The sequence below is a fragment of the Cetorhinus maximus genome, chromosome 6 (genome assembly GCF_964194155.1).
Source record: "Cetorhinus maximus chromosome 6, sCetMax3.hap1.1, whole genome shotgun sequence".
In the NCBI taxonomy this organism is placed as follows: Eukaryota; Metazoa; Chordata; class Chondrichthyes; order Lamniformes; family Cetorhinidae; genus Cetorhinus; species Cetorhinus maximus.
This window is the reverse complement of record NC_135884.1, coordinates 157,074,996-157,093,216: the sequence shown is the minus strand read 5'-3', so window position 1 is coordinate 157,093,216 and position 18,221 is coordinate 157,074,996. Positions and strand designations below refer to the sequence as shown.

At 41.8% G+C, this 18,221-nt stretch overlaps 1 protein-coding gene across 2 annotated transcripts in view; it reads left to right on the top strand.

The window, feature by feature from the left end:
* zc3h18 (zinc finger CCCH-type containing 18) overlaps nucleotides 1–18,221 on the top strand; it is a 203,110-nt gene that overhangs the window by 20,807 nt on the left and 164,082 nt on the right. For both annotated transcript variants that reach the window (XM_078544708.1, XM_078544707.1), the window contains exons 2-3: nucleotides 254–1,002; nucleotides 15,467–15,551. In XM_078544708.1, coding sequence (XP_078400834.1) covers nucleotides 271–1,002; nucleotides 15,467–15,551 — 817 coding nt within the window. In that variant the 5' untranslated portion in view covers nucleotides 254–270. The remainder of the gene's footprint in view (nucleotides 1–253; nucleotides 1,003–15,466; nucleotides 15,552–18,221) is intronic.

Here is an 18,221-nt window from a genome sequence, read left to right as displayed (position 1 = left end):
ATCTGTAAACCTGTCTTTAGTTAAAGACTTCTGCTGTTCCCCTTTTCTTGGGATGTATGTGTTTTGACTTCTTCAAACATGGACAGACCTGTGACTAAATCTTAGCTATTGACTGTAGCCAGCTGAGGAGCTTTGGGTCTGAAAATTTAATGTCATTTTATGTACTTAAATTCATAGTGCACTCAGTAAAATGGGGAAATTGCTGGAGCATCCTGTGGGTGAAATATATTCACATACTTTTCTCTTGTAACAGAATAACATTGTTCTCCAATGGATGTCTCCGATAGTCCTGATCGTGACCCTCGTTCCCCAGAGGACCAACTTTCTGAAGATGAAGATGACCTGTTGCTTGAGAGAGGACATGAAAACGATGATGAAGAGGATATAGACAAGCGTTCAGACAATGATGGGGAATGCATTGATTCTGAGGATAATGACCATTGCAGTGATGCTGAGAATCACAGCATTGGTGAACCTGACAATGAGGGCAGTCGGGACGATGGGGAAACCCATGAATCAGAGGTGGAAGAGGAGGAGGAAAAGTTGAGAGAGGAAGGAGATTACAGTGAAGAAAGTGGAAATGATGGCGATAATGAGGAGCCACGTAAGGACTTGGATGCAGAATCTGACCGAGACAACGTTGCAAGTCCAAAAAGAACTTGCAATGCTGAGCGAACTGAAAAAGCTGTCTCTGAGAAGCAGGATTCCCAAGCCGATGAGGAGGCTGCGAATGATTCCAAGGATGAAGCATCCTCTGTCATCAGGGACCTGGATGAACATGAACTGGACTATGATGAGGAGGTTCCTGAAGAACAGCCAGGGGCTGTGACGGAAGACAGTGAAAAACAAAGCACGGAGGAGAAAAGTAGCGACTCGCCCAAGGAGGGGGAAATGGAAAAAAGTCAACTTGAAGAGAGAAAGTCTGAAAGAGACAGAAAAGATTCATTTCGTGAGAGGAAAAAAGATGAGGATGATGGGGAGCTTGATGAAGGAGAAGTTGAGGTATGATCTGAAATAATTTTATCCCAAACAAGTATAACACACATTCAAGTCCTTGTAATATACCCCTGTAAAGTATCTTGTTGCACTCCTTGCTCTGTTGTGACTACTGTGGTAGAGCAATCTGGGTGTCCTTATTTAGACCACAAGTTACAAAATGTTAGCACGCAAGTAATTAGGAAGGTAAATGGAAAGGTGGCCTTTATTGCAAAGGAGATGGAGTATAAAAGTAGGGAAGCCTTGCTGCAGCTGTAAAGGGCATTGGTGAGACCACACCTCGAGTACTTTATATAGTTTTAGTCTCCTTATTTAAGAAGGGAAATACATTTATTGGATGCAGTCAGAGAAGGCTCACCAGGCTGATTCCTGGGATGAAGGAATTGTCTTATGAGGAAAAGTTGAGCAGGTTGGGCCGAAACTCATTGGCATTTAAAAGAGTGAGAGGTAATCTTATTGAAACACTTAAGATTCTGAGGAGGAATGTTTCCCCTTGTTGGGGAATCTGCAACTAGGAGGCACAGTTTCAGAATAAGGGGTCTCCCATTTAAGACTGAGATGAGGAGGAATTTCTTCTCTCAGACAGTCATTAGTCTTTGGAATTCTGTACCCCAGAGAACGATGGAGGAGGCTGGGTCATTGAATATATTCAAGGGTGAGTTACATTTTTGATCTAAAAGGGAGTCAAGGGCTATGGGGGACAGGCAGGAAAGTGGGGTTGAAGCCAAGACTGGATCAGCTATGACCTTATTGAATGGCGGTGCAGGCTTGAGCCTGGAGAAAAGGCTGAGAGGAGATTTGATAGAAGTATTCAAAATTATGAAGGGTCTGGACAGAGTAGATGGGGAGAAACTGTTCCCACTTGTGAAAGGATCAAGGACAAGAGGGCACAGATGTAAAGTAATTGGCAAAAGAAGCAAAAATTATATGAGGAAAGTGTTTTCACACACTGAGATGTTAGGTTCTGGGATGCACTGCCTGAGAGTGTGGTAGAAACAGGTTCAGCTGAGGCATTCAAGAGCGAATTAGATGATTATTTGAAAAGAAACAATGTGCAGGGTTATAGGGAGAAGGCAGGAGAATGGCACTGGGTGAAATGCTGATTCGAAGAGCTGGTGCAGGCATGATGGGCTGAATGGCCTCCTTCTGTGCTGTAACTATTCTGTGATGCTTTTTATTCTGTTGAAGCACAGCCAGGCAGGATATGAAAAATTAATAGAATATTAAAACATCAGTATAGATCAAGAGAACATGGTCTTCTGCTACAAATTCCTATTGATGTGTCCTTGAATTTTTGTGAAGTATCTTGATCAGAAGCTAGTTGCATACAAATAAGGGTAAAATCTAGTGTGGGAGTGGCATAATCTTAAACTTACCTTTGTATAGCTGGGGGACATGCATTCAAATCCATTCCAAACTAACACCCTCCCATCAGATTGCAAGCTCTCTATCCCATCAGATAAATATGTTTGAATTGGGCAGTTTCAGCCCAGTTTCTGACAGGTGTGAATCTATTCTGTAGTTTGATTCAGCATTGGGTTTCCTTCCACCAGACTGTGTTGGATCAAATATTTCTCTCAACTCTTTGCCGCCTGAGTGATGTAATTTCAGGGCATTTTAATGATCCGTGTTGTCTTGCAAGGGTCTCACTGCACTTCCCATAAAATCCTCACTATTGTTCTATGAGATCCAGAAGCTGCAACTCTGCCTTTTTTCTGCCCCTAGAGGGAACTGTTAGCCTCTACTTCACTTTCTTGCAGTCACTATGGAAAATGGTCTCACCAATGCAACACCTGCAAGTTGAACTCAATTCAAGAATGAACTGAACAGATTTATTTACAGAAATTAAACAATTAGAGCCTGTAGGCGTTAAGATCACATGGACACACCTCCCAGTGAAAGGCCCTGAATATGCCAGGTTTGTTTCAAGTCAGCCAGGGTTTCAAAACCTAGGACTGGAAAACTGCTAGATCCTAATTGGGAACCAACTTTCTCCCTGTGGACAGAGGAACGTCTGGTTTGGACTATGCCATTAGGACCAGCTGTTCTCTGTTTTACCTTCTGACACTGGGGGTACTTGGTCTCAACTCAGGACCCATTAGCTTCAAATGGCACATTTACCAGGAACAAATATAATTGGGATCATACAGTTACTTGTCGACAAATTATCTTCAGAACTTGCTGCTGATTTTTGACAGGTATTAAGAGGTGGAAGTGCCAAAGTGTACTGATGTCTCAAGGAGCCTTGTTATGCCAACACCATATTGTACTCAACTTTCCAGATGTCATATGTCCACTGGAGACCAGATCAAACTGGGTTTACTCCTGCAGCATGCATGCTTCGGAGTAAGCTTCCCAATATTGTAATTGATCCCACCTCTTGTGAGCAGACAGTGTAGCCAATGTTCAGAGAAATCAAGGAACCAAGTTTGAAGTGTCAAAAGAAAATGTAAAACCATCTTTACAGGCACTGAAGCAGTTTTATTTAAAGTAGGAGTGGTGTATTGGTTTGTAATTTTAAGTCAATATTACCCTTCCTTTAATATCTGTCCATCACATTCCTGTTACCTGCTGAATCTGGTTTTGTTGCTACATGATTGTTATATGTTTGCTCATTTTTAGCCTGATTATTTAGTCTTACAATATATGAATTTTTCGATACAAGTCCCAATGCAATTCAGCTTTCTGGCTGCAAATGCATTTCTTGAATCAAAAACCATTATTATTATCCCCTTTCTCCACTCTCTTCCTATCTCTAGCTTTCTTTCCTTAGGAACATAGGAGTAGGCTTTTCAACCCATTGAGCCTGCTCTGCCATTCAACTAGATCATGGCTGATCATCTACCTCAATGCCACTTTCCCACGCTATCCCCATATTGCTTTCCTTTTCCCCACTTCCCATGCACCATCTTCTTTCTGCCTTCCCTGTCAAATATCTCTCTCCTCTTGCCTAGAACAAGAATGCTGACTGCCAATACGCTCCCTCCTGCACTTTTGCTTTGCGTCCACACTGTTACTCTCTTCAAATTTTAGTGTTCCAATATGTCATGGGTAGTAAAAAGAAATAGCTTTTTTAGTAAGCTGCTTGGTTCTATCTGTCTAAACTCCAAAAGTGAAATCCAGCCTGGTGATTTATCCACTTTCAAGGACGCTAAACATCTCGATATTTCCTCCCTCGTTGCATTTACCTCATCCAATAGTTCAGACTCCTCCTCCTCCTCAAATGAAATGTCTGCTTCGTCCATTCTTCTGTAAAAAGTGTTCATTAAGAGCCATGCTTCCGTCTTCGGCCTTGCACATGTGACCTTTTTGGTCTCTAATCGTCCTTAATCTTTCCTTAGTTAGCCTTTTGCTCTTTTTGTATGTATGGAACATCTTTGGGTTTTCTTGATTTTATTTTCCAATATAATTTTATGCCCTATCTTTGCTTTCCTAATTTCCCTTCTAATTTTGCATCTGTGCTTTCTATACTCCTTCACACTTTCTACAGTACTGAGCTCTTGGTATCTGACGTTGGGGATAGGCAACAAATTTTGGCCTTGTCCTTGATGTTCAGATCACAAGAATGAATAAAAATGAACATATGCTTTTGTTTTCCTACTCCATGTGCCCTTTGACATCCAGGGGTCTAGAATTGGCAATCCCATTCTTTTTCTTAGTGGGAACACATTTGCTCTGAACCCTCTCCGTTTCCTTGAATGCCTGCCACTTCTACATTATTCTATTTCTGTAGTCACTAGCACGTGGCACTGGTACTGATTTACCTTCAACGAGCTGTTTCCTGCCCACTTTTCCCAAATCACATCTCTGCTTAGCAAAACTGACCCTTCCCCAATTTAAAACTTTTACTCTTGGCCTACCTTTATCCGTTTCCATAACAACACCAAATCTAATTGAATTATGATCATGACCGCTAAAATGCTCTTCCTCTGATGACCCTCCCACCTGCCCAGTTTTATTCCCTAATACGAAGTCCGAACTGCTTCTCATATAAATAAAAGCAAAATACTACAGATGCTGGAGATCTTAAATAAAAGCAAAACGCTGTAAAAGCTCAGCAAGTCTGGCATCTGTGGAGAGAGAAACAGAGTTAATATTTTGAATCAAATATGGGTCTTTTTTGGAACATGGCATATGGCTTCTTTTTCTGAAGAAGAGTCATATTGGACTTGAAATGTTAACTCTTTCTTTCTCCACGGATGCTGCTAGACCTGCTGAGCTTTACCTGCGCTTTCTGTTTTTATTTCTGCATTTTCTCATGTTGGGTTTGCTACATTCTGGCTAAAAAACAGCTCTCCTGAATGCATTTTAAGATTTCTGTGCCCTCTATACTTTTACATTCATGTTTTATCCCAGTTAATATTAGAATCCTTGAAATCTCCTACTATTACTACCCTATTGTTCCTGCAGTTCTCAGCAATTTAGCTACATATTTGCTCTTCTATTCCCCTCTGACTAAGGGCCTCTAGCATGCTCCCGGCGGTATGATTGCCTTTTTTTTCCCCCAAATTTCAGCCCATTTGGCCATATTTGATCCTTCTAACATTTCCTACCACCTCACGGCTGTGATTGTTGCTTTGACCAATATTGCTAACCCCTCTCCCTCTTTTCTTATTGCCCTCTGTTCTATCTGGAAACCCTCTGAACCACGGACGTTAGAATGCCATTCCTGTCCTCCTTTAAGCCATGTTTCAGCAATAGCTATGATATCATACTTTCAAGTGGTTTATCTGTGCCCTCAGCTCATCTGCCTTATTCATGAGATTCTTGCATTGAAGTAAATACCACTAATCACTGAACAGCTCTTTTCTTGTCTATTTTCTAGCCTTGGTTTCCTTGGCCATCCACACTCACTTACTAATTTTCTGCCTTCCATTTCCAGCTTTGCTTCTCTCACTTCTGAATCTATGCTCAAGTTCACATCCTTCTGCCAAGCAAGTTTAAACCCTCTGCAGCAGCACTAGCAAACCTCGCTGCCACAATATCAGTCCCAGCCCTGCTGAGGTGCAACCCATCTGTCTTGTATGGGCCCCACCTCTCCCTGGACCGGTCCCAGTGCCTCAGGAATCTAAAGCCCTCCCCTCATGCACCATCTCTCCAGCCATGCTTTCAGTTGCACCAACCTCCTTTTTCTGTACTCAGTGACAGGTGGTATCAGGAATAATCTGGAGATTAAAAGCAAAATACCGCAGATGCTGGAAATCTGAGAAAACAGAAAACGCTGGAAAGACTCAGCAGGTTTGGCAGCATCTGTGGAGAGAGAAACAGAGTTAATGTTTCTCATCTGCATGGCTCCTCTTATAATCCAGAGATTACTTCCTTAGAGATTCTGCTTTTAAATTTTCCCCCAGCTCCCTAAAATCTGCCTGAAAGATCTTATCCCTCTTTCTACCTACGTCATTGTTACCGATATGGATCATGGCCTCAGGCTGTTTGTCCTCCAGCCTCGGGATGTTGTGCAGCCACTCAGTGACATCTCTGATCCTGGCATCAGGGAGACAACATACCATTCTGGAGTCACATCTGCGGTCACAGAAATGCCTTCCTGTTCCCCTTCTAATCTATCACTTTTGCTTTTCTGTCATTCTCCACCCAGCACCCCTGCCCAACAACTGACCCACTCATGGTGCTGTGGCCTTGGCTCTGGCAGTGACCCCCTGAGGAATACAAAACTGAATACTGGTTATAGAAAGTGCACTCTGGACTCCTGAGCTATCTACTTGATAGTCAAGGAGGCACATTCTGTGCCATGTGAGAACTCCAGAAGATTTCTTGTGTCTATATATTATTGATACATATATTCATGATCTAGACTTGTGTACAGGGTGCAATTTGTGGATCTCACAAAACTTGGAAGCATTGTGAACTGCAAGGAGGATAGTGATAATTGCGAACGCTATATATAGTCAATATTGCCTCACTATTGGTGGCCGTGCCTTCAGTTGCATAGGCCCTGGTCTCTGGAATTTCATCTCTGCACTCCTGCAACTCGCTTTCTCCTTTAAGACTGTTCTTGAAACCTACCTCTTTGACCAAGATTTCGAGCAACTCAAGACTGGACATCCATGAGGCACTGTGGGCCATCTGCAGAATTGCACTCAAACACAATCTGTAACCTCATGGCCCGGCCATATCCCCCACTCTAACATTACCATCAAGCCAAGGCAATCAACCCTGGTTCAATGAAGAGTGCAGGAGGTCATACCTAAAAATGCAGTGTCAACCTGGTGAAGCTATAACAGGACTACTTGCATGCCAAACAGCATAAGCAGCAAATGATAGACAGGGCTAAGCAATCCCATAACCAATGGATCAGATCTAAGCTCTGTTTGGGTTCCACCAGGGTTACTCAGCTCCTGACCTTGGTTCAAAGATGGACAAAAGAGTTGAAGTCCATAGGTGAGGTGAGAGTGACTGCCCTTGACATCAAGGCTGCACTTGACCGAGTGTGGCATCAAGGTGCCTTAGCAAAACTGGAGTCATTGGGAATCAGAGAAAACTCTCCCCTGGTTGGAGTCGCACCTAGCATAAAGGGAGATGGTTGTTGTTGTGGAGGTCAATCATCTCAGCTCCAGGACATCACTGCAAGAGTTCCTCAGATTAGTGTCCTAGGCCCAACCATCTTCAGCTGCTTCATCAATGACCTTCCTTCCATCATGAGGTCAGAAGTGGAGATGTTCACTGATGATTGCACAATGTTCAGCATCATTCGCAACTCCTCAGATACTGAAGCAGTCCATGTCCAAATGCAGCAAGACCCGGACAATATCCAGGCTTGGGCTGAGAAGTGATAAGTAACATTCACGCTACACAAGTGCCAGGCAATGACCATCTCCAGCAAGAGAGAATTTAACCATTACCCTTGACATTCAGTGGCATTACCATCACTGAATCTCCCATTATCAACATCCTGGGGGTTACCATTAACCAGAAACTGAACTGGACTAGCCATATAAATACTGTGGCTACAAGAGCAGGTCAGAGGCTAGGAATCGTGCGATGAGTAACCCACCTCTTGAGTCTCCAAAGCATGTCCACCATCCAAGGCACAAGTCAGGAGTGTAATGGAATACTCCCCACTTGCCTGGATAAGTGCAGCTTCCATAACACTCAAGAAGCTTGACAACATCCAGGACAAAGCAGCCAGCTTGATTGGCACCCCATCCACAAACATTCACTCCCTCCACTACCGACGCAGTGTAGCAGCAGTGTGTACCATCTACAAGATGCACTGCAGGAATTCACCAAGGCTCCTTTAATAGCACCTTCAAAACCCACGACCACTACCATCTAGAAGGACAAGGGCAGTAGATACATCGGAACAACGCCACCTGGAAGTTCCCCTCCAAGTTACTCACCATCCTGACATGGGAATATATCACGGTTCCTTCACTGTCGCTGGGTCAAAATCCTGGAACTCCCTTCCAAACAGCGCTGTGGATGGGTAAGAAATTGGCTGAGTGACAGGAAACAGTAGTGATAAATGGTTGTTTTTCACTTTGGAGGAAGGTTTGTCATGGAGTTCCCCAGGAGTCAGTGTGGGGACCCTTGCTTTTCCTGATATATATTAATGATCTGGACTGTGGTGTGCAGGGCATGATTTCAAATTTTGCAGATGATGCAAAGATTGGAAATGTTGTCAGCTGTGATGGGGATAGTCTTGAACTTTAAAAGGACATAGACATGTTGGTAGATTGGGCAGACAAGTGGCAGATGAAGTTCAATGCGGAGAAGTATGAGGTTATTCATTTTGGCAGGAAAAATATGGTGAGATAGTATAAAATAAAGGGGATAAGGCAGGGGAGTGGGACTAGGTGGAATGCTTTTTCAGAAAGCCAGTGCAGACTCGATGGTCTGAATGCCCTCCTTTTGCACTATAAAGACACTGTGATACCTACACCACATGGACTGCAGTGGTTCAGGAAGGCAGCTCACCACCACCTTTTCACCACCTTAAAACTTATTCAGTTAAAATGTAACCAAACTTAAACTTATGGAATTTCAGTTACTAGTCTAATAAGTTAGAGACACAAAAGACAATGGTAATACTCACCATTTACTCACTCATCTGCTAATCTGTGACGTTAGGGATGGACAACATATGCTGACCTTGCCAGTGATGTCCCCATCCCATGAAAGAAGTTTTTCGAAACTCCTTGATTTTTTTTTGCCAAGTATTCACTGCCATTGCTCTTCCAGCTGCAGCTGCTTAGGCCCACATTCTGCCCCAGGCTTTCCTTATGTCTTCATTTATGCTGCCACTGCTCCTCCCCATCTTCCTATCACACAGGTCCACACACTGCCCAAGGCCTTCTCTCCTCCTCTAGTTATGCAGAGACTGGCTTCTCCTCCTCCCTCTTTGCCGCTGTTCGGGTCTGCGCTCGATTGAGGATGAGGAGATCTGATATGTTAAAAATCGAGTGATTTTGATGAGGTATGGCAATGTTAGGCTTTTTCTACTGGTTGGTAAATTCGAACCTAGAAGGCATAAATTTAAAATTGCCACCTTCAGAAAATTTCTTGGTGGTTGTTGGAACACTGAATTTCCGATCAGAAACTTGGGGAGCAGAATCCATAATAGCTTTGAAAAAGCATGTAGATAAATATATTCTTAAATTGTCCACCACAGGATGAAACATTCTGCCCATAATGTCTTTCGTCTTACTGAAAGAGCTATCCACATAATCCCAATTCTTTTGTCCTTTCCTCCTTGTTTGCATTTTATTTTTGTGTTATTTATCTTTGTGTCACCTTAGTGAATCTCTTCTGCACCCTCTCTTGTGCCTCCATATCCTTTGTATTGTAAATTGACAAGTATTCTGATACCATTACCTTTTTAGTCTATTCTGTTAGTTAGAAAAACAGGATTTCTCTACTTTAAAGTTTTTATCATTCAGGTATATATTCTCTTCTTTCACCCATAACATACCACCTCTCCTTTTTCAACATTAAAGTTGATCTGACATCTGTTTGCCTGATCACCTGTACTTGCCTATTAACTGCATTTTAGTGTCATTTGCAATCATTGATATTGTGGGGTAGATTTTCATTTTAATGTCTGGCATTGCAGATTATGCAAATCAAGCATTTTCTGTAACAAGACGTTGATCCACATTGCAGGTTTATGCTCGAGTGGAAGTTGGAAATCTACCCATGTGTCCCTGTCACGTGAGTTCAGATTATATGCATATATGATGAACAGTGGTCCACTGTGCACAACTTAGTCTGAAAAATACTATTAACCATTACTTTCTGTTCTTTAATCAACTCCCTACTAATGCAGCTGCACTTCTTTATTACTGCGTTCCTTTATTCTATCAACAAATCTATTTGCAACACCTGAGTACATTCCATGAATACATGTATAAATCTTTACTGAGAACAACTGGTTCAGTTAATGAGTCACTTTGGATACATGAAGTGCGAATTAAAAAAACTTGCATTTAGATAACGAGGACTGGACACCTCAAAGTGTTTTCAAACCAATGGTGTTGAAGTTTAGTCACTGTTGTAATGTAGAAAACGTGGCAGCCAATCTGTGCACAGCAAACTCCCACAAACAGCAATGTTTGAATGACCTGAATTTGCTTTTGTGATGTGTTCAACTAACTTGCTGGAGTTTTTTGAGGAGGTTAACAGAGAGGGTGTAATACTGTTGATGTGATGTGCATGGACTTCCAAAAGGCGTTTGATACAGTGCCGCACAACAGACTTGTGAGCAAAGTTAGACCCCGTGGAATTAAAGGGACAGTAGCAGCATCGATACGGAATTGACTGAATGACAGGGAACAAAGAGTAGTGGTTAATGGGGATGTTTTTCGGATGGAGGAAGGTTTGTAGTAAATTCCCGAGGGTTGGTGCTGGGATCCTTGCTTTTCCTGATATATATTAGTGACCTAGACCTTGGTGTACAGGGCACAATTTCAAAATTTGCAGGTGAAATGTGGAAGCACTGTGAAGGGGATAGTGTAGAACTTCAGAAGGACACAGACAAGTTGGCAGAATGGTGATCAAGTAGCAGATGAAGTTCAATGCAAATAAATGTGAACTGATTCATTTTAGGAGGAAGAACACTGAGAGACAAAATAACATAAAGGGTACAATTTTAAAGGAGGTGCAGGAAGAGAGGGGCTGGGTGTATATGTGCATAACTCATTGAAGATGGCAGGGCAGGTTGAGAGAGCAGTTACTAAAGCATACAGTATCCCCCAGGCTTTTTTATTAGGGGCATAGAATACAAGATATAAATTAAACTTGTATAAAACACTGGTTTAACCTCGATGGGAGGAAAGATGTGAAGACACGAGGGAGAATGTGGAAAAGATTCCCGAGAATGGTTTGGGGATGAGGAACTTCAGTGATGAAGATAGATTGGAGAAGTTAGGACTCTTTTTCTTGGAGAAGAGAAGGCTGATAGAGGTATTCAAAGTCATGAGGGGCCTAGACAGAGTAGATGGGGAAAAACTGTTCCCCTGGTGGAGGGATAGAGAACGGGAGGGCACAGATTTAAGATAATTGTCAAAGGAAGCAATGGAGATATGAGGAAAAACTTTTTCAGCAGCGAGTGGTTAAGAACATAAGAAATAAGACCAGGAGTAGGCCATTCGGTCCCTCAAGCCTGCCCCGCCATTCAATGAGATCATGGCTGATCTGCCCCAAGCCTCAACCCTCCTTGCATGCCAGTTCCTCACAGCCCTCAACCCCATGATATTTCAAACACCTATCTACCTCCTCTTTAAATACTTTGTGATCTAGCCTCCACAACTCTCTGGGGTAGAGAATTCTAGATATTCACTACCCTCTGAGAGAAGAAATTCCTTCGCATCTCAGTTTTAAATGAGTGGCCCCTTATTCTGTAACTATGTCCCCTAGTTCGAGATTCCCCCACTAGTGGAAACATCTCAACATCCAACCTGTCAAGCCCCCTCCAAACCTTGTATGTTTCAATAAGATCATCCTCATTCTTCTAAACTCTAATGAATAAAGGCCTCACCTGTTTAGCCGTTCTTGATAAGTCAACCCCTTCATCCCAGGAATCAGCCTAGTGAATCTCTTTTGAGCTGCCTCCAATGCCAGTATATCCTTTCTTAAATACGGGGACCAAAACTGCACACAGCTCTCCAGGTGTGGCCTCACCTGTACAGTTGTAGCAAGACTTCCCTATTTTTAAACTCCAACCCCGTAGCAATACAGGCCAAAATTCCATTTGCCTTCTTAATTACTTGCTGCACCTTCACGCTAACGTTTTTTGTTTCATGCACAAGAACACCCCGATCTCTGAGTGCTGCACTTTTTTGGAGCCTCTCTCCATTTAAATAATAGTCTGCCTTTTGATTCTTCCTACCAAAGTGCATGGCCTCACACTTTCCTATATCAAACTCCTATCTGCCTAAGCTTTTGCCCTCTCACTCAACCTAGCTATATCCCCTTGAGGATTCCTTATGTCCTCATCACAACATGCCCTCTCACCTATTTTTTGTATCGTCAGCAATTTTGGATACGTTACACTCTGCCACTCCTCCTCCAAGTCATTATTATTATAGATAGTAAATAATTGAGGCCCTAGGACTGCTCCTTGTTGCACTCCACTAGTTACATCTTTCCAACCTGAAAAAGACCCATTAATCCTGACTCTGTCTTCTGTGTGTTATCCAGCCCGCAATCCATGCTAATACATTACCCCTAGTACAGTGTGCTCCTATCTTATGCAATAACCTTTTATGTAGCATCTTATCAAATGTCTTCTGGAAATCCAAATACACTACATCTACTGGTTCCCCTTTATCAACTCTGTTATATCCTCAAAGAATTCTAGCAAATTTGTCAAACACGATTTCCCTTTCTCAAAACTATGTTGACTCTGATTGCGTTTAGCCTTTCTAAATGTCTTGCTATTTCTTCCTTAATAATGGACTCTAGCATTTCCCCAACGACAGATGTTAGGCTGACTGGCCTATCGTCTCCTGCTTTTTGTCTCCCTCCCTTCTTGAGCAGGGGCGTCACATTAGCAGTTTTCCAATTTGCTGGGACCTTCCCGCAATCCAGTGAGCTCTGGAATATTTCCACCAATGCCTCCACTACCTCTGCAGCCACTTCCTTTAAAACCCTTGGATGCAGGCCATCAGGTCCTGGCAGCTTGTCTGCCTTTAGCCCCATTAGTTTGTCAAATACTTTATCCCTCGTGATAGAGATGGTTACAAGATCTTTCCTCCCATTAGCTCCTTGCTTATCTGATATCTTTGGGATATTTATAGTGTTTTCCACTGTGAAGATATTTATAGTGTTCTCCACTCTCCTTTTATATACCCATAGAAGCTCTTGCTGTTTGTTTTTACATTTCTTGTCAATTTACTTTGATAATCAATTTTTTCCCTCTTTATTAGCTTTTTAGCCATCTGCTGCTGGTTTCTAAAAAATTCCCAATCCTCTGGCCTACCACTAGTTTTCGCTATTTTGTATGCCTTAGTTATTGATTGGATACTCTCCTTGACCTCCTTTGTTAACCACAGATGGTTCATCCTTCTCATTGAGTCCTTCTTTTTGACCAGGATAAATTTTTGCTGAGCGTTATGAAATATCTGCTTAAATGTCTGCCACTGCTCATCCACTGACCTTCCCCTTAGTCTATTTTCTCAGCCTGCTTTAGACAACTCTTTCTTCATACCCCTGTAATTGCCCTTATTTATGTTGAGGACACTGGTTTGAGACTGGAGTTACTCTCCCTCAAACTGAATTTGAAATTCTGCCATGTTGTGATTGCTACCCCTTAGGTCTTCCTTAACTATGATATCTCTTATTAATCCCACCTCATTACACATTACTCGATCAAAATAGCCTGTTCCCGGGTAGTTTCTGCAAAGCATTGCTCTAAGAAACAATCCCTGATGCACTCTACAAATTCGTCTTCCATGCCAATCTGATTTACCCAGTCAATATACAGATTAAAATCACCCATGACAATTGTAATGCCCTTCTTACATGCCTCCATTATTTTCCGATTTATACTTTGTCCTACAGTGAGGCAACTCTTCGGGAGCCTATAGATGACTCCCACCTGTGACTTCTTCCCCTTGCTATTCCTTATTTCCACCCAAACTGATTTCACATCACGATCTATTGCACCTATACTCGCCACCTCACTGATACCTTCCTTTATTAACAAAGCTACTCCACCTCCTTTTCCTTTTTGCCTATTTTCCTGGAACTTTGATACCCTTAAATATTGAGTTCGCAGTCTTGGTCACCCTGCAACCTCGTCTCTGTAATAGCTATCAAGCCATATTCATTTATATATATTTGTGCCATCAGCTCATCTGTCTTGTTACAAGTGCTGCTTGCATTCAGATAAAGAGCCTTAAGCTTTGACTTTTTTACCATTATTGCTCATTCTGATTCTGATTTCTGCTGCACTCTTCTGCTTATATTTTCTGCCCCACCTGTCACACTGGTTATCGTTTGCCTCTTTACCACCCTGCACCTCTGCTCTCTAGTTTCTTTTTGATTTTTTTAAACATCCCTTCAATTGAAGGAGTGGTGGAGGGAGGTTCAATCGAGGCATTCAGGAGGGACTTGGATTACTATCTGAAAAAAAACAATGTGCAGGGTAAGGGGGAGAAGGTGTGGGTATGGCACTAGGTGAATTGCTTCTTTAGAGAATCATCGCAGACACAATGAGCCGAATGGCCCCCTTCTGCACTGTAACAATTCTGTGATTTGAATAAATATCAACCAGGACACCAGGGTTAGCTCCCCTGCTTTCAAAATAGTGCCATGGGATCTTTTGCATCCACACCTGACCCTCCCGACTGTACACAAAATCCTACTCATTTCTGGTAGTAAAGTACGGTTGAAATCCCTGAACCAGTTTTATCCCTGAGCCACTGACGTTTTTATAGCTGAACTTCATTTGGTTGCTCCCATTAATTGTTTGTTTGTCTTGTTCAGATTTTAGTGTTCGTATCCAAAATTAAATGAGTCCTATTTATGTGAACTGTCTGATTTTTATTTCTGTATTACACCATTTATGTAAGTATTCTAATACAATTGTGTAAGAAATTATGCAAAAGTATATGTAATTTGAGAGACTAAATTAGAAGTTTGCACAAAACTGTCACCAAGCATTAAGGAGGGTGTGAATTATTGTGATGATATATTGGAACCTAGTGCCCATTACTGGTGAGGAAGCCTGGAACATGTGTTGGCAGATTATCCAGCTGTGGATGTCATAATCAATCGTGATCCTGCCCACTTCCAACACTGGCTCCTAACCCAGGACTGCTGGCACCAATTGTATTTAGTGTTTACACTCTTATATCTCCTACAAGTCTGCCTCCAATGTCAAAAGGACAAGCAAACCAGATAATTTATGCAGATTTCTTACTGCCTCTTGATACAAGATACTGATTTGTTTTCTCATCCTTACTTTAACCGGAGGATCCCATGGTGACCTTTTCCTTTAACTTGTTGCTAGGATGATGACCTTGAGGAAGGCGAAGTAAAAGATCCCAACGAGAGAAAAGTCCGACCAAAACCCATCTGCAGATTCTACATTAAAGGTAATCAACGACTCGGGAGACTTCTAGTTCTAATCTCAGCGTTTGTGGGAATTAGAATATATCTGCATTCTGATAGCTCCCTAAGTGTAAGATGAAGGAGTAGTTTGAACATCATCTCCTCTCCTAGCTTGTGTTTCACCTGGATTCTCTTGTGGGATTTGTTATCTGTTTAGATGTAAATTTCTTTGTAATTTAAATTTAGTATTTTTGAGCTTGCCATTGAGCTAAGGCATGATAAGAAAATGCAATTTAAGTGAATCATGTAAACAAATGCATGCTGTTCCCAGTGAAGGCTTAACGGTGAGTTCCCAGTGAAGGCTTAACGGTGATCTGTATGGTTGCGTAGCTTGTTCTTGTGTCTAAAAATACTGTATTTTCTTTGAGAATTTTGATGGAACTAGTTGCACCGTTCCAATCAGGTTCTCATTTTCCAACCTCCATTTGATGGGCATATTGATAATTTTTATAGAGGAGATGTGGGAACAGCTCTGCTCTGACAGCCTCAGTGCAACATTTTTGTCAGCAGATCAGGCAGCATCCGTGGAGAAAGGGGGAAAAAGTTAACTTTTCAGGTATAATGCATTGTCAGAACTTTTCTGGCAAAGAGATGCGACTGAAAAGTTTAACTTTTTGTTCTCTCCACAGTGCCTGTGAGTATTTCCGGCACTTTCTGTTTTTGTTTCAGATTTCCAGCTTCTGCTGCACTGTATTTGTACAAAACATTTTTCATGTTATTTCTCTTCCCTTGCTGCATGAGATAGAGTAATGTCAGTATTGTGGACCGCCAGACCCTAATCTTAGATGGCTTTAGGGTGAGTTATTTTTTAGTTCCCCCCACCCTCTCTTCTCCCCTTCCACTCTCAAAAAAACAACGCTCAGCCAATACGTTTAACTTACGCAGGTATAATTGTTTATGAATAAATTTTTAAAGTAATGATTGCGCGTTCACGTTGCAATTAGAAGCCATCATGTTTTCACTGGCTCTATTCTAATTCAATCCAAAATTAATCTCTCTCCTCCATAGCCTTGAATCTTTTGCTAAAGATATTTACCCAGCTTTTCCCTTTTAAAAAAAAAAGCAGTGATCTTTGCCTCAACCACTTGCTGCAATAATACCTTCAATTACTTTAAAATTCAACTCACTGAACAACAGTTTGCTCTTGTTGAGCTTCTATGACATGGCAAAAATTTACTAAAGTGCTTGAATGTGAGGCAAGGCAGCAAATTATCATGAACAAGAGTTTCAGGAGGCTTGGGTGAGTGTGTGCTTGAAGAACATAAAATAAACTGGATTAGGCCATTCTGCCCCTGGATTAGGCCAATCAACATAATCATGCCTTATCTTTGAATTTTATTGCACTTTGCCACACTATCTCCATATCCTTTGATTCCTTTAGGATCTAAAATTCTATCAGTCTCAGCATTGTATATACTTAATGGCTTGAGTGTCCACAATCATTTGGAGTAGAGAATTCCAAACATTCACAGATTTTTGAGTATGCAAATTAGACCATAAAACATCGGAGCAGAAGTAGGCCATTTGGCCCATTGAGTCTGCTCCACCAATCAGCGAGATCCTGGCTGATCTGAGAATCCTCAACTCCACTTTCCTGCCTTTTCCCCATAACCCTTGATTCCCTTACTGATTAAAAATCTGCCTATCTCAACCTTGAATATACTTAACCACCCAACCACTACAGCCCCCTGTGGTAAAGAATTCCACAGATTCTCAGTCCTAAATGGCCAACCCCTTATTCTGAGGCTGTGACCTCTAGTTCTAGACTCTCTAGCCAAAGGAAACAGTGTTCATAGCAAATGGGGGAAATAAGAATCATTTAAAAAAAAATTCCCCTGTGATTTTCCACCTGGGCTGCTTGCAGCAGTATCCAGGAGATGAGTCTTTAATTCCTGGAAACTCCAGAGCAATCCTGAAGGCTTGGTAATCCTATCCTGTTCATGGCATAAGACGGTAATGCTTTATATATGCATAGAAATGTATTATGAAAACTGGAAAGGATTACAAAAATTTGTCCATCAATAGATAAAATGGCCACTTCCCAATTAGGCAAATATGTCAACAGTTGCCATTTTATTGGACAGGTCTAACTGAATCAATGACCATGACTGCTGTCATATCTTATAACCATGACATGAAACTACAGTAAAGACCAATGAACAGGGGAGCAGAAAGGAGACCGGCACTCTTCAAATTCATATCTTTCATCATCAAGCAACAAGCGCGGTCTGAAATGAAGAGTGCCAACATTGATGCATTCAAACAATACAGCCTTGATGGGCACAAATGTTCATTTGAAATGTAGATGAGTGGAATCCAAAGTGGGTTTATTAGTTTTAATTGTTAACATCACAATCCTTATCCCAAATTGAAACACCTTGAGGCTTGATATATTTGTGAATTAAAGGTGATATTTGGAGAATTCCATGCTTTTCTTTAAATTGTCCCATGGGATCCACCAAACAAGGCTCTGATTTTAACATCTCATCCAAAAGAGGGTATTGAGGGTTTTTTTTGAAAATGCAGAGAAGTGCAGCACGTTTGGGATAATGAGGGAGAATTTCAGAGCACAGAGATATGTTGCTCTCCAGACTCTGCTACTGAGGGGAACATGTGGCCAGGGTCTGAAGACAAGAGCGTTAGAACTGAGACAT